The 24,888-nt window shown below is 45.2% G+C and overlaps 1 protein-coding gene across 1 annotated transcript in view; it reads left to right on the forward strand.

The window, feature by feature from the left end:
* Positions 1-24,888, forward strand: part of LOC144502775 (transmembrane protein 132C-like) — a 1,024,516-nt gene that overhangs the window by 443,407 nt on the left and 556,221 nt on the right. Inside the window, exon 3 of the mRNA XM_078227043.1 lies at positions 7,451-7,597. Within this exon, the coding sequence (XP_078083169.1) occupies positions 7,451-7,597 (147 nt within the window). The remainder of the gene's footprint in view (positions 1-7,450; positions 7,598-24,888) is intronic.

Consider the following 24,888-nt stretch of genomic DNA (forward strand, 5'->3'; position numbering starts at 1 on the left):
CATTGAGAATTGCTTGGCTCTTCTGATTAAGCACGCAGTTTGGAAAAAAATGGTTTGATATTATCACTGGCCCAGAACATTGAATCATAGAATCCCTACAGTACAGAAGGAGGCCATTCGGCCTATCGAGTCTGTACCAACCATAATCCCACCCAGGCCCTATTCCTGTAACCCCACACATTTACCCTGCTAATCCCTCTGACACAAAGGTCAATTTAGCATGGCCAGTCAATCTAATCCGCGTATCCTTGGACTGTGAGAGGAAACAGGAGCACGCGGAGGAAACCCACGCATACATGGTGAGAATGTGCAAACTCCACACAGACAGTGACCCAAGGCCGGAATTGAACCCAGGTCCCTGGTGCTGTGAGGCAGCAGTGCTAACCACTGTGCCACCGTGCCGCCCAGTCACCATTCATTTCATTATCAAATGTTTTGAAACGCTTAATTTTAAATAGTGGTATCTTGGCCCAAGGGCAGAGGCACTCACAGAGCAGTAAAATGTGGATGAGCACTGGCCATTGAAGTGGAATAGGGGTAAGGATTCTTCCTCTGAGAGAAAGCAAGACCGTGTAATGAATGCAGGCTATCCCACTGAGCACAGTAAAAGGGAATGTCCTCTATTAAAATTGTGGGGGGAGGAATCGAACCAAAAAATGGCAGTGTGTTGTTTCCAGCAAGGAAATCTGTGTCTTTCCCTCCAGAGAAATCAGCTAGTTTTCTCTCCAGATCTTAGGACACGCTGCCCCCAAAAAATCAAGGGATGTGTTTCATGCCGGCATACGGGGGGTGTGGGGAGCGGGGGGAGGGGCGATGGTGCCTGAACACGCTGGCAAAACCCGGCTACACAGAGATTTGTGCGCTATCGTTAAAGGGTGCCCCGATCTGAACTTGAGTAACCCTCCCTATCCCACCATAGAAGTCTGAACCTGAGTAACCCTCCCCATCCCTTGATAGGAGTGGGCATTTCTCTACCTTCCCTCCCCCCCCCCCCCCATCATCACCATCTTCTCCACACCCCCCCCCCCGCAACTTTCCTCGATCATCGGCCTCTTCCTACCATCCCCCCAAGGTGCAGCCAGCACCACGGCCCAATGGCCATCGCCAGAATCTCCTGCTCCTCCGTCCACCCCCAAACCAGAACAAAGTTGATCCTGTTTCCTCAGAACATCTGACGAGGGGTAAAGTCCCGGGGAAAGTGCTTGCCAATGATAGGCTGAAATTAAACTGAGCTTTCTGCGCTCCCACAGCGTGTTTTGAACCACTCTACCGGCAAGGGCTGGTAAGATCGCAACACGGAAACCCGCTGGCGCGAATCGAGCTCTCTGGATTTGGAGCACGCGCCATCCTTCCCGCAGACGGACAGTGCAGGCTCAAAATCACCCCCATAAGAACCTACCTTCCTCGAGAGCCAATGCCAGTGAAAGTACTCATTAGTTACACCTCTCCAGAATCCAATTTTTAAAAAAATTCATTCGTGGGGCGTGGACATCGCTGGCTGGCCAGCATTTATTGCCCATCCCTCGTTGCTCGAGGGCAGTTGATAGTCAACCACATTGCTGTGGCTCTGGAGTCATGTGTAGCTAGACCAGGTAAGGATGGCAGATTACCTTCCCTAAAGGACATTAGTGAACCAGATGGGTTTTTCCGACAATCAGCAATGGTTTCATGGTCTTCAGTAGATTCTTAATTCTAGATATTTTTTATTGAATCCAAATTCCACCAGCTACCATGGTGGGATTCGAACCTGGGTCCCCAGAACATTAGCTGAGTTTCTGGATTAATAATCTAGCGATAATACCACTAGGCTATCACATTGTATTCATTTGGTTCAATGAATCACATTGAAATGCTACATTTTGTTCTGATTCAACTAAATTTACCGGATGAGAGTGGGGAGGCGGGGGGAGGCGGGGGGAGGCGGGGGGAGGCGGGGGGAGGGGGGGGCGGTGCGGAGGGGGGCAGTCGGGGGTGCGGTTAGTGTTTCCGTTATATTAATGGAAGGCTTGAAGAGATGGCATTAAGGTCTGCTGACGCTATTTCTCTGGGTTTCTGCCAAGTTATGGTGGAAGATTAGTAGGACCCCTGCGGAAATCTCGGCTGACAATGTTTATTGTTGGACAGGAGCCAAAATGAACAACTTGAAAAAATTAAAATCCAGTTCCACGCTGAGCATCAAACTACCTCCAATTTGGCACCGTCACCCATGTGGCTCACGCAGGAAATGGAAGTATCACACTGGCGATGTAATGAGCATGATTCAGAGCAGATTGTCCATGTTCTGCCGAGGCAAAGCACCCAAAGAGCCACACGACACTGGCAGTAGCCACAGAGTTTGTTTCAAACCACTATTATTTAAAGACTGGATGACTGGTTGCTAAGAAAACAAGATGTCCGCTCCACACGATGCCATTTTGAAACACCAAACAGAGGAGCATGCTGGTACAGAACAGGACATGTAACTGAACTGCTGAGGCATGTTCTCCCCTCTTGGACAGATTGGTGAAGGATGGATTTTTGCCTCTACCAGGTTGTCAGTAATGACCTGCGTCTGCTGTGTGGTAGTTGGTGTCTCGATGATGATACAACAGGTATCCATGACATCAGAAGCATTTTTAAGCGCCAACTGTAAAATTTGATCGGAGGCATGATGGGCAAGGCTGGTCTGTTTTGGGCAATAATAGGAAGCAAGCATTTGGAATTAATCAGCCATTATCCATCCCTCTTAATTTAAATTTCATTGTCCTCAATGCAAAAATCTGGAGAGATTTATAACAGACAATGGATTCAATATCGTCAGTGTTACACCATTGCCCAAAAGTCAAACCTGCTGCCCATAGATCCGTGAAACCTCAGGTTGAACATTAGGGTGGCTTAAAACTGCAAAAGGCTTATGCCAGTTCTCCTTTACTGATTTGATTTGATTTATTATTGTTACATGTATCGAAATGCAGTGAAAAGCATTGTTTTGAGTGCAAAAATCATACTATACATAAGTTCATCAGGGTAGTGGAATAGAGTGCAGAATGTAGTGTTGCAGCTACAGAGAAGGTGCAGAGAAGATCAGCTCAATATATGAGAGGTCCATTCAAAAGTCTGGCAACAGCAGGAAAGAAGCAGTTCTTGAACCTGCTGGTATGTGTTTTCAAACTTGACTTATATTCCACCTTGTTCAGTACATGGTGCTTTTGACACTATGGACATAGAATTAATCTCAAGTGTTAAATGCTAGGAAGTCACTTCATGGCTTTGTGCCAGGAAAATTCCACATCTGCCCTGATTTATGGGTGTGGGAGGCAACATCCAATCTTGTTATCCATCTCCAGCCAGGTTTACCACATATTGTGACAAGAAGAACCATTGCACGGCCCCTCCTACGGTTATCATCCTCTACTGCATGTCTCGCCTTTCAGCTGAATTCCCAACCCAGCAAGAGCAAAAGGGCTCATTCTGTCCCATATGTTCACTTGCTGGCTTTCCATAGCTGAGCTGAAAAAGAAGTCCACTATGTTCATTAGTACTAGCAGCTTTTACCAATTGCTGATGTTAGGATTTCCCGTTATCTTCCACCTATGGGGGGGAGGCAATGGCCTAGTGGTATTATTGCTGGACTATTAATCCAGAAACTCAGCTAATGTTCTGAGGATCTGGGTTCGAATCCCGCCACGGCAGATGGTAGAATTTGAATTCAATTTTAAAAAATCTGAAAGTAAGAATCTACCGATGACCATGAAACCATTGTCAATTGTCAGAAAAACCCACCTGGTTCACTAATGTCCCTTAGGGAAGGAAATCTGCCTGGCTACATGTGTCTCCAGACCAACAACAATGTGGTTAACTCTCAACTGCCCACGGGCAACTAGGGATGGGCAATAAATCCCATAAATGAATTTTTAAAAAACACTCAAAATTACATTGTTCTTCCAAAGTGAAGTTATTGCTCAGTTTCCAAATTCATTAACCTAATAACAAATGCAAAACCTTTCACGAACCAGTGTAATTGTGCAACATAGTAGATTGTCGCTGTATTTTTTCTTTGCATTCCTCCTTGTATATACGAGAGGTAACCTGGTGCAGTGAAAATGGGTTTATCACAATAAATAAGCATCTTGAATATGGGTATCCAGTATTCCACTTGTGATCAACCCGATTTTAAATCACTGAGCTTAACTTGAAAACAAAATTACACTTAGCTATTTACAAGTTTCATTGGCATGCATGCATCAGTTTCTTAATTACTTTTATTTCGTAAAAAGTTTTGCATGCCTCTTTTAAAAGCAAAACCTTGTTTAATTTGAAGGCTGTCCATGAATGGGTATGATTGATAGAAACTCATCATGTTCATGGCGGGGTGGGTGTAGGATCTATTCATTGCTTCAGAATAGACTTAGACACAACTGGTTCGAAGCAGAAATTTCTTTATTAAGCATCCTTTCGAATTTAGCACTTACAGAAAGCGAAAGAGATTAATTTACTGGTAAGAGAGAGAGAGAGAGGGAATACGGACTTGATCCAAAAAGCTTGTACAGGATTCAAACACAACTGAACTGAAAACATATAGATGTTACCACAGTATGACTAAATACTCACCTTGTTTTATGAAATTACTGGTACAGACTGTCTCTTAGCGGCATTAACAATTGGCAGCTGCGCGACCATGAAAGCTTGTTTACCTTATGAGAAAGCTTGTTTATGCAAAACTTTGCTTGCCTTGTACTTACGAAGAACGCAGCCAATTTCTAAGCTAAAAACCCAGAATTCCAAGCTAAATTTTAAAATGTGGCCAGGTTAGCTTAAGTTAGCTTTAAAGCATAGCATGATTAGTTACATTAGGCAGAAATACCTCAAATAAAGGCTTTTAATTGAGGCAAACCATAGTTGGATCCCACAGGGGCAGGTGGCCAGCTTCAGGCAAAACTATTTTTAAGCATCAAATATCACGGAAACATGATTTACATTTGGCATAACGTGCATTTAAAATTTCCCAATCTTCAGTGCTGGTTTGGTAGAATTCACCCACAGTTCGCTGATCAGTTTAGATCAATCGGTATTCTGCCTCACATTCGTCAATCATTGATGCAGTGCGTTACCCATTTCATCATTTGCCCTGTTCCACACTTGGAAAAGAGCCTCCGGAGAATGTATGGAGAGACTCTATAGATGCTTGTTGTTATGATAAGCCCGAATGGTAAGTGCCAGGCTGCCCAAATCCCAAGGGGAAACTTGAACAAGCTATCACAACCATTTTGCAATTTGTACTTCATGAGAAGGTATCTGAAGTCAGGGGAAAGAATTTCAAACCACTTGTGAAGATTTTTAAAACTAAAGTTAAACTTTTATTAAAAGAAAAAAAGAAAATAAAGACGCACAATTACATTTACACAGTTCACATAGAATCTCCACAGTGCAGGAGGAGGCCATTTGGCCTTTCGAGTCTGCACTGACTCTCCTCTGACAGAGCATCTTACCCAGGCCCACTCCCTGCCCTTATCCCCGTAATCCCACACACTTATCCCACTAATCCCCTTAACCTACACATTTTTGCACTCTAAGGGACAATTTAGCATGGCCAATCCAGTTAGCCTGCACATCGTTGGACTGTGGGATGAAACCAGAGAACCCAGAGGAAGTATAGGCAAACATTGAGAGAATGTTCAACCTCCACACAGACAGTGATCCAAGACTAGGAATGCAGTGTGAATTAGCAGATAGTGAAGAAATCCAGCATGTAGCCTCATGCTGAAACCCGGGGCCTTTAGATCTTTAATCTAACGCTCTCTTAACTGAGCCATTTTTGGCCTAATTTCCAAACATTTCCTAAAAAGATTTCTATTTTGAATCTCTACAGTGCAGAAGGAGGCTATTCAGCCCATCAAGCCTGCACCAACAACAATCCCACCCAGGCCCCATCCCTGTAACCCCACGTATTTACCCTGCTAATTTCCCCTAACACCAAGGGTCAATTTAACATGACCAATCAACCTAACCTGCACATCTTTGGAGTGTGGGAGAAAACCGGAACACCCGGAAGAAACTCATGCAGACACAGGGAGAAAATGCGCACTCTGCTCAGACAGTCACCCGAGGCCAGAATTGAACCTAGGTACCTGACGCTGTGAGGCAGCTGTGCTAACCACTCTGCCACCGTGCCGCCCTAAATTAATTTAAATAAAGCTACACATCCATTTCAGGCACCAGTCTACACAGATTTTAATGTACAAAATTCCAGTAATGTTACCCACAAATCCATTGTTGTAACAAGGAAACTCTTACACAGACTTTCCTCTTTCTCTTATCCAATACCAAGAAGCCACAGCTTGTCTCAAAAACTTTGCAGACAAAAGCATATTTCTCGGAGAGTGGTAGCAACTGGTTTCTCACTGGTGCACTTCCAGCACACACCGTTTTTGGATCTGGTAACTACATTTACTGATACAGTTTACCAACCTCTCTTTAACTATGTTTTTTCTCTCTTTCATCTTTTACTCAATTGTTCTGTGTTTCCTTAGACATTACCTTTCTCAGAACTTACAGGTCTTTCATGTTATATATGGCCGCTACTTTTTCTGTAAGAGTAAACTTACCACTTTGCTTCGTCCGTTTACGATCAACGTCAATGGCTTATGCTCCTTTTAAAATACAATTGTTAGCTTCAAGTCACTTCCCTTACCTTCCTAATGTAAATTTCCATTTGTGCTATCCACTCATACTACATCTTATCTTTGCTCATATCCATTTTAAACAACTTGCCTTCATGCCTAACCCTCCCTTTGATGTTCTGAACTTCGCAGTCTAGTGTCTTCAATTTATTAATGTTATTCACACCAATAGCCACACAGAGGTAAGGGAAAAGGCAAGGAAATGGCACTAAGCCATGACACATGGGACGGCACGGTGGCACAGTGGTTAGCACTGCTGCCTCACAGTGCCAGGGACCCAGGTTCAATTCCAGCCTCGGGTCACTTTCTGTGTGGAATTTGCACATTCTCCCTGTGTCTGCGTGGGTTTTCTCCAGGTGCTCTGGTTTCCTCTCACTGTCCAAAGATGTGCGGGTTAGGTGGATTGGCCATGCTAAATTGATTCTTAGTCAGGGGGACTAGCTAGGGTAAATACATGGGGTTATGGGGATAGGGCCTGGGTGCGATTGTGGTTGGTGCAGACTCAATGGGCTGAATGGCCTCATTCTGCACTGTAGGGATTCTAGGATTCCATGATGCTCATTCGAAGACCGGGTGCAGATGCAATGGGCCAAATTACCTCCTTCTGTGCCATTGCAATTCTGTGATTCCGTGACACACAAACCTGTTTCACAGTGCACCACAGTGATACTGGGAAAATATTGAAATATGTAATATTTCATCACAATGTATTGTTTTAGAGTTTCAGATTCCCGTTACATAATGCATCCAGCTTATTAATTCTTGGTTTTGTTCATGTTTTTCACCAACAGGGCGAAAGCAAAAAAAGGTGTGAACATTGTCAATGTAAAACCCAGCATTCCGAGCTTGTGGGAAGTTAAACAGGAGATGGGAAATGGTGGGAAACACTCCATCGCTACTGTTGTTTGTCGGAAAAGACCTGGTGCTTCAACTGGCAGGTAGGAGACCATGAATAACTTGAATTGTATCACATAACTGCATGGCATCAAGTGACGGTTGTGTGCATCAGGGTCATTCTATTCTCCTGAATGTTGTGTACCAGAACCGGTACTTTATTTGGGATATTCTCAGTGGATAACTTAATATTTTGACATAAGCCTGCATTTTTAAGTGATAGGAACAGAAAATGCTGGGAAAACGTAGCTGGTCTATGTGGGGAGAGAGATTTTAGGTCAACAGTCTTTTATTAGATCAAGGAAAAGTTGGAGATGTAACAGATTTACAGAGGCAAGGAAAATGGGGAGGGGAAGGAAAGAAGAGAAGGGCAGAAGGTGAAGGCAGAGATTGAATGACAAAAGGGATGATGATGCAAGGCAAAAAAGCAGTGATACTGAGACGAAGATGTAGGGTAGGACTTATAGAGCGAATGGTAGGACCTTGGGGAGTGTTGAGGAAAGAGGGACTGAGGGGCATAAGTACATAGTTCGCTGAAAGTGGTGTCACAGGTAGACAGAGGGGTGAAGAAGGTGTTTAGCATACTGGCCTTCATCAGTCAGGGCATTGAGTATAGGAGTTGGGACATTATGTTGCAGTTGTATAAGTCGTTGGTGAGGCCGCACTTGGAGTATTGTGGACGGTTTTGGTCAGCCTGTTATAGGAAAAACATTGATAAACTGGAAAGAGTGCGAAGAAGACTTACGAGGATGTTGCCAGGACTAATGGGCCTGAGTTAAAGGCAGAGGTTGACCAGGCTAGGACTTTATTCCTTAAACATAGGAGAATGAGGAGTGACCTTATTGAGGTCTATAAAATCATGGCGGCATAGATAGGATGAACACATATAGTCTTTTTCCCAGGAAAGGGGAATTGAAAACTGGAGGGCATAGGTTTAAGGTGAGAGGGGAAAGATTCAAAAGTGGAACTATTTTACGCAGAGGGTGGTGTGTATATGGAATGAGCTGCCAGAGGCAGGTTGAGGCAGGTTCAATAGCAACATTTAAAAAGCATTTGGATAAGTACATGGATGAGAAAGAATGAGAGGGATAGGGGCCAAATGCAGACAATTGGGACTAGCTGGGAGGGCTCCATGGTCGGCATGGACCTGTTGGGTCAAAGGGTCTGTTTCCGTGCTGTATTGCTTTATGACTCCTTGTGCCTAGAGGTGTAAATGGATAGTACAAAATTATCGCCAATAGTTGCTACCCAGAAACAAAACAAATGGAAGCAGAGGTTAGGATCTGAAATTGTTGAACTGTAAAGTAGCTCCCGGTAATTGGAAGGTGAGGTGCTGTTCGCTGAGCTGAGCTTCACTGGAATAATAGCAGACCAAGGATCGAGAGGTTAGCAAAGTGCGGGTGGAGAGAAGAATTGAAATGACAGCTCAAAATCTGAAATAAAGGAGGTAATCTTGTTTGCTGATGCCCTTCAACGTTTCCTAAATAATTCTGCTTCTGTTTTGGCAATTCGTTCAATGCCAACATCGGTCAGCTGCCCTGAGTTAAAGGAGTTGGGTGACCCAATGAGTCCGAGCACTGCTCGTTCAGTGGGCTTTAAGTCCACCGCAGACCGATTGGCGTCTCTGCTGTAATAACTCTAAACAGAATCAGCGTTCTTAATGGTATGTACTTAATGGCGATAAATCCAGAGCACAAAGCTGCCTAAAATTCAACACAACCTGTCAGACCTCACTCAGGAAAGAAATCAGGACGGATATTGGTAATAATGACTGAATTACCTGGTCAGGAGACTGAAACAGAAATGGTTGTCCCTTTAATGTTTTGGTTGGAGGATGCTGTAGGGTTTGAGTATGAAGAGTTGCAGTGTTTCTAATCTCTGATGTATCTGACTAGGTAGTGCTTGATACTATAGCATAGTGCAAGAACAGAGTTCTGTTCCACAGCCCATGCCTCAATGGACACAGACTTAATTTCCTACTTTCTGTGAGTTTGCAGTGGTATTGGCTCGGTGACTGGACTGTGTGATGCGGCACCTCGGTAATGCATGGTCTGCAGCTGAAGCACTTCAGATGTTAGACCCTGGTTAACAGACTTACACCAAATTCTTTTGAAGTCTAGCGTAATTCATCGATGTGTCGGTATGTGCTTCCAGTCTAGTGCAAATCTGCCCGTAATTTGTATTTAAATCCTTCCCTCTTTAATTATGTCATCTTAAATTTTAACTTAAAACTGTTGTCACTCGAGTTCCAGGCCACAGTGTTAATTAGCTTCATTTGTAGTGTCTTTGTGCATCTTAATAACCCACCTAGATCAAAAAAATAGTGTTAATAATGCTAAGCTACTGTGACAGGTGTAATTTCCTTGATTTGCAAGACATGTGCAGAAGTGAAGGCTTTAATCATATTACCCAAAGCATTTTTGCAGGCAGCTTTTAAAAATGCCAGTCCTGTTATCAAAGGAGATTTGTGTGGTAGTTTTAAGTAGCAAACAAGATTTTCTTATGAGTATTATGTCAAGACAGCAGGGAATGTTTTTAATTATTTTTTTTTTCAAAATTTCTGGGTGGCTTATATGTAATCCAGTGCCACATTTCCCTGACTTTCAACACTTTGCGCACTGGCTTCATATCTCATCGCGTTATGTTAAATCATGAAAATTGCAAAATTTCTATATTGTGAATAGAACACTCCGCAGCTGTGCGCCGCTTTTAGTGACAGGGATTCTGTTGATGCATTGCATAGGAAATATATTTCAATTCTATCTTGTGGTATTATCAGTAATTTTACATGATTCTCGCTATAAATGCTCGGACTTGTGCTGAAGGAATGTGACTGAGAAGTTATTAGTTTTTAAATGCAGTGAGCAGAACCTGAAGATGGTGTTAGTTTGGAAACACCGTGTAAAAATGTGGGGGCCAGAATGTTACCGGCAGGATTTTCCCATCCTTCTGGAGCCACATTGTGCCTATAAAGCTTACATATATGTTAGACATGTATGTTAGACCCAATAGAACCAATAGGATTGCTAGCACTCCAAATATTTATTCCCCAACAAAACGCTGATCGACTTTGATGTCAGTTAAATGCTTCAGAGCATTTTGAAGGCAGTCAAATGATCACTGACGATGTAGCTTGAGTGCTGTTGATAGCAGTTAAGAACTAATGATGTTAGTTGATCAGGACTTGGGATGTCAAATGATGGCTGAATGAGCGCTTTTGAGTGCAAATGATGTACAATGTAAGGAACATTATGTCCCTTGTGCACGCAGTTAGTGAACACTAAAAAACTACTGGCTTAATAGCAAAATACTGCAAATGCTGGAAATCTGAAATAAAAACAAAGGTCAGAATCTCCAAACCTGTTGAGTTTATCCAGCATTTTCTGTTTTTTTTAACGAAAATTCTGGCACCTGGTTATTATATAAACTATTTACGTTGGAAAGAAATAGAAGCTCCAGACAGAATTATATTCCTGACCGGATGACCATTTTACAAACTGTTTTTACACTCCATTGAAGTCGGGCAGGTTAGGTTAAAATTAGGACTTATTCAGGCTGAAAAGCCATTGGCAACAGTTTGGAAAAATAACACCAAGACTAAACTGAAAGCATTTTGAGTTGTATTGATTGCTAGCTGGCTGCAACCACATACATGCTGCTGAAGTGTCACATTGATGTCGAGTGAAATCATGAATTGATCTCCACGCTACGTGGACCTCGCTCCTTCCAGTACAGATGTAACTGCAATAACCCCCTCCTGGGTAAAGTTCTTTATTGTCCAGAGGCTTGGCTGATTGTGTGCACTCAACATCAGAGATACATGAAGAGGATCTACTGTATATTGTGACTTGTAAACACTACGATAATTTCCTATTTTTCCTCTTATTTTGACAACTGACAAGTGAGGTGGCACGGTGGCACAGTGGTTAGCACTGCTGCCTCACAACGCCAAGGACCCGGTTTCAATTCCGGCCTTGGGTGACTGTCTGTGTGGAGTTTGTACATTCTCCCCATGTCTGGGTGGGTTTCCTCCGGGTGCTCCGATTCCCTCCCACACTCCAAAGATGTGCAGGTTAGGTTGATTGGCCATGCTAAATTGCCCCTTAGTGTTAGGGTAGGGTAAATACATGGAGTTACGGGGTTAGAACCTGGGTGGGACTGTTGCCAGTGCAGACTAAATGGGGCCGAATGGCCTCCTTCAGAACTGTAGGGATTCTATGATTCTATAACTGAGGCTGACTATGATATATCAACAGAAATCAAGCTCTGATAAACAAGCTTTTTTAGCTTGAGAAAGGGGATTACATTTCAAAGTAAAATAATTGCATTTTAATAGTATTCAGTAATTTTCAATTTTTTGTTGCCATGTGATATCAGAATTCTGAGGCATTGCAATTCCATATTTATCGAGAAGGCATTAATAAAATTGCAGAAGGGACATCTAATTAGTGAATTAGTTTCAACATAGATAAGTATGAAGTTATAATTTGAATCATAGAAATCATAGAAACCCTACAGTACAGAAAGAGGCCATTCGGCCCATCGAGTCTGCACCGACCACAATCCCACCCAGGCCCTACCCCCATATCCCTACATATTTTACCGACTAATCCCTCTAATCTACCCATCCCAGGACACTAAGGGGCAATTTTAGCATGGCCAATCAACCTAATCCGCACATCTTTGGACTGTGGGAGGAAACCGGAGCACCCGGAGGAAACCCACGCAGACACGAGGAGAATGTGCAAACTCCACACAGACAGTGACCCAAGCCGAGAATCGAACCCAGGTCCCTGGAGCTGTGAAGCAGCAGTGCTAACCACTGTGCTACCGTGCCGCCCCGGTACAAGAAATAAAGAGGTCACACACTGTTTGAAACGTAATGAGGTGGAGGAGCGCTGGGGTCAACACATCACGAAAAAGGGGATGCAGCTTAATAAGGCTCTTTTGAAAAACAATGCACGGAGGTTCTTTTCGAGACACTTTCTAATACAGGGTAGTAGAATGACATGGGACCTCAGGAGATGCTTGTTCATGCTTTTTTTTGAGTCCCTACCCTACCTATGTCCCTCATAATTTTGTACACCTCGATCATTTCCCCCCTCAGCCTTCTCTGCTCTAAGGAGAACAACCCCAGCATAGCCAGCCTCTCTCTTCATAGCTGAAAAGCTCCAACCCAGGCAATATCCTATTGAGTCTCCTCCTATGTACCCTTTCCAGTGCGGTCACACCCTTCCTATTGTGTGGCAGCCAGAACTGCATGCAGTATTCTAGCTGTGATGATGGTGGAGAAGCTAGAACTCAAGGGTTGACAGCTATTTGCAGGTGGCGGGCGGATCTATTGGGAAAATAATTTGTGTTTTCTTTAAACGCACAAGGAAGGAAAGGGAAACGACTTCCTGCAATATTTTCCCGAGTAAGATTGCTCATTGAAATTGTAAATGGGAAATTCCAACACGCAACTAAGGAGGAAAGTGCAAGACAAGGTGTGAAGGAATGAGCTCTTGGCGATATCACGCTACTACTTCTAAATTTGAAGTTGAGAAGTTATGCCAAGCTTGTATTGAACCTTGGTTAGACAATACTTGGGGTGCCATGTTCATTTCTGGTTAGCATGTTATAAAAAGGATGCAGAGGCACAGGAATGGGTGCAAAGTAGATCTACAAGGATGATATCAGCAATATAAGGTTATACCAATCAGGAAAGGGCACACAGCCAGGGTTACTTTCCTCTTAAAAAGAGAAGGGTGAGATATAACCTAATAGAGGCCTTTAAAATTGGGAAATGTTTGGATAGCATTGGCCCAGTAGAATATTCCCACTTGTGGAGGGCAACATGAATTAGAGGACATCAATATAAGATAGTCACCAAGAAATTAAGTGGGGAATTCAGAGGAAATATCTTTACCCAAGTGGCAAGGTGTTTGTGTTGAGTAGTGAAGATACATTTAAGGGGAGCCTAGATAAGCATATGAGAGAGGAGGCAATAGAGGGTTTGTGTGGTAGGAATGTGGTGTAAGAATTAGCTGAAGAAGAATGGAAGGAAACTCAGCTGGGTTCTCTGTCATTCTATGTCATGTAGTTTACCATTGCAAAGTGTTGGCAGAATAGTATGGCTCACATCTGGGGAACTTTTAGCCATTTTTTCCACAGAAGAATTGGGAAAGTCACTGCATTTAAATGGTAGCTTCATGTTAGTAAATTGTATTCAGAAAATATTTTTTTAAGGAAACAACTGAGACGAGAGATGATGAAAATGTTAATTGTTTTGACATTGCAATTGTTGCCTCCAAGAAAGCAATTCATTAACTTGTCTCTGCAATCACTAAGCATTTCATCCCTGTTGTGTCTGAAGCTGCCTGGTCCTGGCCAGTAATCAGGTATAGTCTTGTATTGATACTCCCCCAGGTTATGGAAATGTACCAAACTATTCACTTGCGATCAGAGCTTTTGTAAGCTGGCATTTGTTTTTGTCTCATTTAGAAGGTTCATGCCCAAAGATGTGCGGGTTAGGTGGATTGGCCATGCCCTTAGCGTCAGGGGGTCTAATAGGGTCAATTTGTGGGATCACGCAGGATAGGGCCTGGGTGTGATTGTTGTCAGTGCAGGCTCAATAGGCCAAATGGCCCCCTTCTGCACTGTAGGGGGTTCTATGATTCTTCTATGATTAAGACCAATTTGAAGTTAAAGTTTAAAGTTTATTCATTAGTATCACAAGTAGGCTTACATTAACACTGCAATGAATTTACTGTGAAAATCCCCCGGTCTCCACACTCCAGCGCTTGTTTGGGTACACTGAGGGAGAATTTAGCATGGCCAATTTACCTAACCAACACGTCTTTCGGATTGTGGAAGAAAACCAGAGCACCCGGAGGAAACCCACGCAGACACGGAGAGAACGTGCAGACTCTGCACAGACAGTGACCAAAGCAGGGAATCGAACCCAGGTCCCTGGCACTGTGAGGCAGCAGTGCTAACCACTGTGCCACTGTGCCGCCCAAGTTAAATTATTTTAAACACTGATGTGGGGAACCAGTATGGACCAGGACTTGCATAAAGTGACAATCGCAGTCAGATTGCCAGTTCACCCCTTTTGTCTTACCTTTGTCTGGGGCTGCAGACTGGGCCTGGTGAGAAATGTACGGCGTACCTGGTTCCTGAGTCCTTCCAAGTTCAGGGTGCAATGTGATGGGGGAAGCTGAGACTGGTAATCGAATGGTGGGCTATAGTCTGGGGGGTTGGGAGGGTAGTCAGGCAATGGGGAGGATAGAAAGCAGGGCTGTGAGAGTCAGGGGTGGTAATCAGGATGGGGGATGGTGGCAGAGTGTAGTTGGGGGAGGGTGGTCAGAGGGAGGGGAGGGATCCAAAAATGCTTGAGGCAAAAGGGTGTAGCTGGGGGTGGGTGAATCAATGTGGGAGGGTTGTTGGGGTCAGTAATATAGTTAGCCAAGAGCCCAGGCATTACAAGTGGTTTTAATCCTTCTAACTTTTCCTGGGTAACGATTCTGCTGAGAGAGCCAAAACCATCCAAAGTGTCTGATTTAAATCAGAGTTTTGGATGGCTCCCAGTGTAGAATAATTGCCCATCAGAAGTTTAAACTTCCTGGGTAACTCCCGTGCAGTTCTTGCCTGATGCCATTGGGTGTAGGATCCCCCAGTGTATCTTCTGGGGTACCACCAGGGTGATGGATCCCCAGAGACCGGATGTTCTGGGCCAATATTATTTTGTCGTCTTCTGGGAGTATGGGTTGTGCTGATTGAAGCATTTGAGCCTGAACAGCTGCCTATGTTCACTTGCTGTGAAGTAAAGCAGCTCATTGTGGTTAGCATTGCTGCCTCACAGCGCCAGCGACCCAGGTTCGATTCCTGGCTTGGGTCACTGTCTGTGCGGAGTCTGCAAGTTCTCCCCGTATCTGTGTGGATTTCCTCTGGGTGCTCCGGTTTCCTCCCACAGCCCAAAGATGTGCTGGTTAGGTGCATTGGCCGTGCTAAGTTCTCCCTCAGTGTATCCGAACAGGCGCCGGAGTGCGGCGACTAGGGATTTTCACAGTAACTTCATTGCAGTGTTAATGTAAGCCTAGTAGTGACACGAATAAATAAACATTAAACTTTCTACGATTCACCTTTGATAAAATGGAAGGTAGACACAAGTTATGTGTGAAAGATGTGAAATTCCAGCTCCAATCCTGAGGGAGTGCTATCATTACACTACACGTTTTTGCTATTTAATATTTAAGTGTAGGGCACATTCCTCAATCTAACGTGCACTCTCTACATGGAGCTGACTAGCACTGCTGTACACGGGAAAAGAAATCTAAGGCAAGACCAATCTTGAAATAATAACTTCGATCAGAAAATTAGAGATTTCATCAATTGAGAAGAAAATAACACCCAATTCTGTGAGGACTGGATAATTTGATGTGAGATGGGATTTGGTGTTGACCTACAGTTCTCCCTAACTTCTTTTCATATTGGTAAATTCTGAGGGAAAATAAAGTTGTCTGGAAACAATTTGGACTCCAATCTCTTTGAATGTCTGTGAAAAATGTATACTGCTGATTAAAATTGTTGGCATGACTGTGAACAAGTTGGATGTGTTTGCCAGCCAGTTATCAACATGCATCTCCTTCTTTAACTGAGCTTCTTTTTTCTGTTGTGGACATTTAGTGACTTACAAATCATAACCTCAACTCATGAGCGTTTCAAAATCAAACAGACTTATATTTTGATTGGATTTTTTTTAACCACGTGACTCCGGTTTCCTCCCACAATCCAAAGAAGTGCGTGTTAGGTTGATTGGCCATGCTAAATTGCCTCTTAGCATCAGGAGGATTAGAAGGGTAAACATGGTGGGGTTACATGGATAGGGCTGGATTGTTGTTGGTGCAAGCTTGATGGGCTGAATGGCCTCCTTCTGCATTGTAGGGATTCTATGATTCTACGACCACTGACTGTGTTTTCAAATGCAAGCTCTCAGCCAAAATTGTGCTACTGGGAAATGAGCTGGTTTTCTATTCCCTGTCTCTATCTGCTTTCACATATGTCCTCCTTCATGGTACCAGGTGCTAAGAACCTCGATTCTTGAATTAGATTAGGCATTATAAGGTTGATCCAAGTCAGTTTGGGAAATTGGCAACCCACTGTCTTGGCTTTAACTTTGATCTGTCGTACCAATGTGGAAGAGAAAATATGGAGGTGATACTCCCAAAAACATTCCAAGTGCTGAATTGGCGGGAAAAATGGTGTAATTCATGATTGTTTTTTCAGTGGGAGTTCAGACTCAAATCTCCCACATTTTGTGCAATGCACAGGTCCTAGTCGTGAATATCAAAGAACAAAGAAAATTACAGCACAGGAACAGGCCCTTCGGCCCTCCAAGCCTGCACCGACCATGCTGCCTGGCTGAACTAAAACCCTGTACCCTTCCGGGGACCACACCCCTCTATTCCCATCTCATTCATGTACTTGTCAAGACGCCCCTTAAAAGTCACTACCGTATCCGCTTCCACTACCTCCCCCGGCAACGAGTTCCAGGCACCCACCACTCTCTGTGTAAAAATCTGCCTCATACATCTCCTTTAAACCTTTCCCCTCGCACCTTAAACCTGTGCCCCCTAGTAATTGACTCTTCCACCCTGGGAAAAAGCTTCTGACTATCCACTTTGCCCATGCCCCTCATAATCTTGTAGACTTCTATCAGGTCTCCTCTCAACCTCAGTCGCTCCAGTGAGAACAAACCAAGTTTCTCCAACCTCTCCTCATAGTGAATGCCCTCCATACCAGGCAACATCCTGGTAAATCTTTTCTGTACCTTCTCCAAAGCCCCCACATCCTTCTGGTAGTGTGGCGACCAGAATTGAACACTATATTCCAAGTGCGGCCTCACTAAGGTTCTATAAAGCGTCAACATGACTTGCCAATTTTTAAACTCAATACCCCAGCCGATGAAGGCATAGAACATAGAACATTACAGCGCAGTACAGGCCCTTCAGCCCTCGATGTTGCGCCGACCAGTGAAACCAATCTAAAGCCCATCTAACCTACACTATTCCAATATCATCCATATGTTTATCCAATGACCATTTAAATGCCCTTAATGTTGGCGAGTCCACTACTGCTGCAGGCAGGGCATTCCACGCCCTTACTACTCTCTGAGTGAAGAACCTACCTCTGACATCTGTCCTATATCTATCACCCCTCAATTTAAAGCTATGTCCCCTCATGCTAGCTATCACCATCTGAGGAAAAAGGCTCACACTATCCACCCTGTCTAATCCACTGATCATCTTGTATGCCTCTATTAAGTCACCTCTTAACCTTCTTCTCTCTAACGAAAACAACCTCAAGTCCCACAGCCTTTCCTCATAAGACCTTCCCACCATACCAAGCAGCATCCTAGTAAATCTTCTCTGCACCCTTTCCAATGCTTCCACATCCTTTCTATAATGCGATGACCAGAACTGTACGCAATAATCCAAGTGCGGCCACACCAGAGTTTTGTACAGCTGCAACATGACGTCCTGGCTCTGAAACTCAATCCCTCTACCAATAAAAGCTAACACTCCGTACGCCTTCTTAACAACCCTGCCAACCTGAGTGCCAACTTTTAGGGATCTATGCACATGGACACCGAGATCTATGTTCTATGTTCTAAAATGCATTACCTCACATTTTTCCAGATTAAACTCCATCTGCCATCTCTCTGCCCAAGTCTCCAACTGATCTATATCCTGCTGTATCCTCTGATGGTCCTCATCGCTATCTGCAAATCACCAACCTTTGTGTCATCCGCAAACTTACTAATCAATCCAGTTACATTTTCCTCCAAATCATTTCTATATATTACAAACAGCAAAGGTCCCAGCACTGATCCCTGAGGAACACCACTTGTCACAGCCCTCCATTCAGAAATGCACCCTTCCACTGCTACCCTCTGTCTTCTTTGACTGAGCCAGTTTTGTATCCACCTTGCAAGCTCACCTCTGATCCCATGCGACTTCACCTTCTGCACCAGTCTGCCATGACGGACCTTGTCAAAGGCCTTACTGAAGTCCATGTAGACAACATCCACTGCCCTACCCTCATCAATCATCTTCGTCACTTCCTTGAAAAACTGGATCAAGTTTGTGAGACATGACCTCCCCTTCACAAAACCATGTTGCCTCTCACTCATACGTCCACTTATTTCCAAGTGGGAATAAATCCTGTCTTGAAAAATCCTCTCCAATAATTTCCCTACCACTGATGTAAGGCTCACCGGCCTGTAATTACCTGGATTATTCTTGCTATCCTTTTTAAACAAAGGAACAACATTGGCTATTCTCCAATCCTCTGGGACCTCCCCTGTAGCCAGTGAGGATACAGAGATTTCTCTCAAGGCCCCAGCAATTTCCTCTCTTGCCTCTCTCAGTATTCTGGGGTATATCCCATCAGGCCCTGGAGACTTGTCTACCTTGATGTTTCTCAAGAACCCCAATACCTCCTCCTTTTTGATCTCAACATGACTCAAACTATCTACACATCCTTTCCCAGACTCATCATCCACCAAGTCCTTCTCTTTGCTGAATACTGACGCAAAGTACTCATTTAATACCTCGCCCATTTCCTCTGGCTCCACGCATAGATTCTCTCCCTTGTCCTTGAGTGGGCCAACCCTCTCTCTGGCTACCCCCTTGCTCTTTATATATGTGTAAAAAGCCTTGGGATTTTCCTTAATCCTGCTGGCCAATGCTTTTTTGTGACCCCTTTTAGCTCTTCTTACTCCTTGCTTAAGTTTCTTCCTACTTTCCTTGTATTCCACACTTGCTTCGTGTGTTCCCAGCCTCCTAGCTTTGACATGCTTCCTTTTTCTCTTTGACTAGGTTCACAATATCTCTCGTTATCTAAGGTTCCCAAATTGCCTACTTATCCTTCATCCTTGCAGGAATGTGCCGGTCCTGAATCCCTATCAACTTACACTTGAAAGCCTCCCACATGCCAGATGTTGATTTGCCCTCAAACATCTGCCCCCAATCTACATTCTTCAGTCCCTGCCTAATATTGTTGTAATTAGCCTTCCCCCAGTTTAGCACCTTAACTTGAGGACTACATTTATCTTTATCCATCAGTACCTTAAAGCTTACTGAATTGTGGTCACTGTTCCCGAACTGTTCCCCTACTGAAACATCGACCACCTGGCCGGGCTCATTCCCCAATACCAGGTCCAGTATGGCCCCTTCCCTAGTTGGACTATCTACATACTGTTTCAGGAAGCCTTCTTGGATGCTCCTCACAAACTCTGCCCCATCCATGCCCCTAGCACTAAGTGAGTCCCAGTCAATATAGGGAAAATTAAAATCTCCCACCACAACAACCCTGTTACTTTTACACCTTGCCAAAATCTGCCTACACATCTGTTCCTCAATCTCCCACTGGCAGTTGGGTGGCCTATAGTAAACCCCCAACATTGTGACTACACCTTTCCTATTCCTGAGCTCTACCCATATTGCCTCGCTGTATGAGCCCTCCGAGGTGTCCTCCCGGAGTACAGCTGTGATATTCTCCTTAACCAGTAGTGCAACCCCTCCACCCCTTTTACATCTCCCTCTATCACACCTGAAACATCTATATCCTGGAATGTTAAGCTGCCAATCCTGTCCTTCCCTTAACCAAGTCTCTGTGATGGCAACTACATCATAGTTTCCAGTACTCATCCAAGCTCTAAGTTCATCTGCCTTACCTGTTACACTTCTCGCATTGAAACAAATGCACTCCAGTCCACCAGACCCTCTCTGATTTGCAACCCCACCCTGCCTGCTGTTTCTCTGAGTCTTACTGACCCTACTCTCTCATTCCCCTTCAGCTAATTCACCTTTGCTTTGGTTCCCACCCCCCTGCCAAACTAGTTTAAATCCTCCCGTGTGACACTAGCAAACCTCCCAGCCGGAATATTTGTGCCCCTCCAGTTTAGATGCAACCCGTCCTTCTTGTCCAGGTCCCATCTGCCATGCAAGAGACCCCAATGGTCCAGATATCTGAAACCCTCCCTCCTACACCAGCTGTTTAGCCACGTGTTGAGCTGCACTATCTGCCTATTCCTGGCCTCACTAGCACGTGGCACAGGGAGTAATCCTGAGATTACAACCCCAGAAGTCCTGCTTTTTAACTTTCTACCTAACTCCCTAAACTGCTGCTGCAGGACCTCATCACTCTTCCTGCCTATGTCGTTAGTACCGATATGTACCACAACCTCTGGCTGTTCACCCTCTCCCTTCAGAATGCTTTCTGTCTGTTCAGAGATATCCTGGACCCTGGCACCAGGGAGGCAACATACCATCCTGGAGTCCCTTTCACATCCACAGAAGTGCCTATCTGTACCCCTAACTATAGAGTGCCCTATAACTATTGCTCTAGTCCTCTTTGTCTCTCCCTGCTTAACAACAGAGCCAGCCATGGTATCACTGCTTTGGCTGCTGCTGCTGGTATCCCCTGATAGCCCATCTCCCCCAACAGTATCCAAAATGGTACTTGTTAGAGAGAGGGATGACCACAGGTCACAGGACTGCCTGCCCCTTCTGGCAGTCACCCATCTAACTGCCTGCACCTTCGGTGTGACCACGTCTCTAAAGCTCCTATCTATGACACTTTCTGCCTCCTTCATGCTCCTAAGTGCATCCAACTGCTGCTCCAACCTATCCATGCGTTCTGTAAGGAGCAGCAATTGGGTGCACTTCCTGCAGATATAGTCGTCCGAGACGCTGGAAGCGTCACGGATCTCCCACATCTCACAAGTGCAACACTGACTGACATTTCAAGCACCAATTAAATTATTTGAAAAAATTTATAAAACTCTTACCTTCACTTTTACCTTCTCCCAGTGGCCTTTTTTTTTGGTGAGTGGAGGAGGGAGGGAGGGAAACACTCATGTAGTGTTTTGGGTTTACCGCTCCTTGACACCCAGATCTTCTGCTTCCCGCTTCTTGGTAAATGTTGCTGGTCCAACTTCTCCCAGAATGCACCAGTGAAGTCCCTCAGCCGCCTCTACCGGATATCATTAAAAGCTCGGGGGGAGGTGGGGGGGGGGGGGGGGGGGGGTGCCTATTCACGCCGGAGTCTGACAGTCCCAGAATTCTGTGCATGCACAGTGGCCCCGCACTGTCAGCCTGCAGTTTGCTGGCCAGCTCGATCGCTGGCGAGCCCGGGACCCTTGCACCGCTGCCCCTCCACCCCACCCAGGGCCTGATCGTGCCCCCCCCACCCATTACCAGGCCAGCCCCGAACCCCATCTCAGAGTGCTCCGATCTCCAGCACCCCCCACCCCGGCAGATCCCCCCCCCCCCCCCCCCACAGGAGGCAGACCCCCGCACGGGAGACAGAACCCCCCTCACGGGAGGTAGACCCCCCCACACAACAGGCCGGGGGGGGGGAGTGGGGGGGGGATGTCACTCCAGGAGGCCGACACCGCCTCCCAGCCAGCCCCGATCGCTGACCTCCCTCCAGCCCCAACCGATCCCCATGCAGAGTGGCAGCGGGACCCCCTACCCCCACCATTTGTCCCTCAGCCCTGTCCACAACATGCCCTGCCCCCTTGGCACTGGCCCCTAGGCCCCGCCCCATTAGCACTGCCCCAAGCCTGGTGGGCAGTGCCAAGATGCCCCCTGGGCATGGGCACTTTGCCCCTTGGGCAGTGCCAGAGGGCACAGGCTGGCACCGCCAAGGTCCCATGCCCAGGGAGCACCACCCCCCACCACCCGACCGCTGGGGGCGGGGGGGGCCTAATTCCGCCCCCACATTTCACTCCAGTCGGGTCTCCTGCTAGTTCCCTCAAAAGTGGGGAGCTGCTCTGAACCTCCCCGGAGTGAAATACTCTTGGGTGGGCGCGAGATGCAATCGGGCCCGGAGAATTCAGTCCTGGGCTCGATAATCACATTTAAATTACATAAAAAATAGATTTAAAGTACTTACCTGTCTTCCCGCCAGTTTCCAATGTGGTCCCGATCACGCCTGCTCTCCGACGGTGGGAGACGCTCATGTGTCGGGAATGCATGTGCGAATCCGAACCGGCGCACGCGCGCGTCTCCCAACCCGAAAAAATTCGCGGGTTGGAATGTGTCCCTGGTATGGGTCTGAATGTAGGCTTGGATTCTCTGGTGTGCCAAGCACCAGATATAAAAGGACAGTATAACCGGTTTGCATTCAATTGCCTGTAATCTGGGTCTTGAACTTCATTCGCTGTTTCAGTAACAACTTCTATTTTTATAGCGCCTTTGATGTAGTAAAACATCACAATGTGCTTTCATTTTATGAACTAAAAAACTGGGCCCATGCAGTATGTTGAGTAGATATAGTTATATAACATACCGGATAATAGAGGTGCTTTGTAACTGCCAGCTCTTTCTAAATCATAGAATGTTGGAATCCCTGCAGTGCAGAAGGAGGCCATTCAGCCGATCTAGCCTGCACTGACAACAATCCCACCCACGCCCTATCCCCGTAACCCCATATATTTACCCTGCTAACCCTCTGGCACTAAAGGACAATTTAGCATGGTCAATCAACCTAAAATGCACGTGTTTGGACTGTGGGAGGAAACCGGAGCACCCGGAGGAAACCCACGCAGATATGGAGAGAATGTGCAAACTCCACACAGACAGTGACTCAAGGCTGGAATTGAACCCGGGACCCTGGCACTGTGAGGCAGCAGTGCTAACCACTGTGCCATCGTGCTGCCCTTAAACAGCATGAATATCTGTATCCACGAGAATGCTGCAATTTTCCAACCATTGGCAAGAACCCATGGCCACTTGGAACTCAGCCTTCAGTTTTGGCTTAGAAAATGCTCATGATTTGTTCCCTCACTAGGGTGTGATTCCAATTGCATGTCCAGCAGTGTGAATAGAGTGCACAGGAGATGGGCTGTGCAGTTAAAACCCAGTCATCGAAAACTAAACGATATCAGTGAAACCGAGGTATATAGACTCTATCCGAGCTCTCACACGCGGATCTCTGCACAGTGGCACAGTGGTTAGCACTGCTGCCTCACAGCTCCAAGGACCTGAGTTCAATTCCTGGCTTGAGTCACTGTCTGTGGGGAGTTTGCACGTTCTCCCTGTGTCTGTTGGGTTCCCTCCGGGTGCTCCAGTTTCCTCCCACAGTCTGAAAAACGTGCTGGTTAGGTGCATTGGCCATGCTAAATTCTCCCTTAGTGTACCCGAACAGGCGCCAGAGTATGGCGACTAGGGGACTCTCACAGTAACTTCATTGCAGTGTTAATGTAAGCCTACTTGTGACACCAATAAATAAACTTTAGGGCTCGCTTTTGTTAATGTCACATTGGGGTTGAATCACTGCCCCCTCTCTGCCTCCTTTTATTGAAGGAGCTTGACTTTGGAATTCCTGAGGCAAATAAACTCAGATTTTGTTCAAAACTGGACAGTTGCAGATTATTTTGCGAAAATGGGACTCATTCAGCATTGGCGGGGGGGGGGAAACAAAAGAAAAGTAACATTTTGAAGAAGTAGCGAATCTTGCTTCTGGAACAGAGTTCTTTATACAGACACAAATACTCCTCCCTCTAAAAACAAAATTGGTGTGCCTGTACAGGACTTTGCAATTGTGGATTTATGCCTGCAACTGCATGTAAAAAAAAAAATCTGCAGGAACTGAAGAAATGGGGAATGACAAGGTTTCCTCTGGCAACATTTTACAGCGGGATTAGATAATTTATCATGTTACAAATGACAGGCTTTTTCATTTGGAAATTTATAAGAACCTTTTTAAGTTGATATTGAGTACAGTACATATGCTGATAAATGGATGTGTTTCCCTGATAAGATTCAGTATTTGACTTCATTCAGTTTGCATTTGCTGTGCAAACTAATTCAGCACTTGGGAGATAAAAACGGTGCATAAATGAAAGAATTATAATGTCCCAGGAAGAAATGAGAATATAATGGCAATAGCAGTAGTTATCTGCTCATTGCTTGTAATTTAATAAAACTGCTTTGCAATCCAGTCAGAAAGAAACAGTAATCTTTATTGGAGCACGGTACTGAGTGGGGGGCGGGGGGGCGGGGGCGGGGGGGAACGTATCTCTTTTCTTTAGAATGTGAAGTGTGTCCAGATGTAATTCACTGTTGATAAAGATCAGGCAGAAATGATACTGGATGGATACAGCTTAAGGATACTCAGTTAAGACTGTCAACATATATACAAGCCTGACTCTCACACAGATTCATACAGGGTTAGACTACATGCCTGTAATTTCTAACAGCATCGACTACAAAAGATTGAGCTGCAGCTTTCAGATATCACTACTTCCTGAAGCGAAACTGTAGTTAGTCTTCATAGAATCCCT

Source organism: Mustelus asterias, chromosome 13, assembly GCF_964213995.1.
Source record: "Mustelus asterias chromosome 13, sMusAst1.hap1.1, whole genome shotgun sequence".
Taxonomy (NCBI): domain Eukaryota; kingdom Metazoa; phylum Chordata; class Chondrichthyes; order Carcharhiniformes; family Triakidae; genus Mustelus; species Mustelus asterias.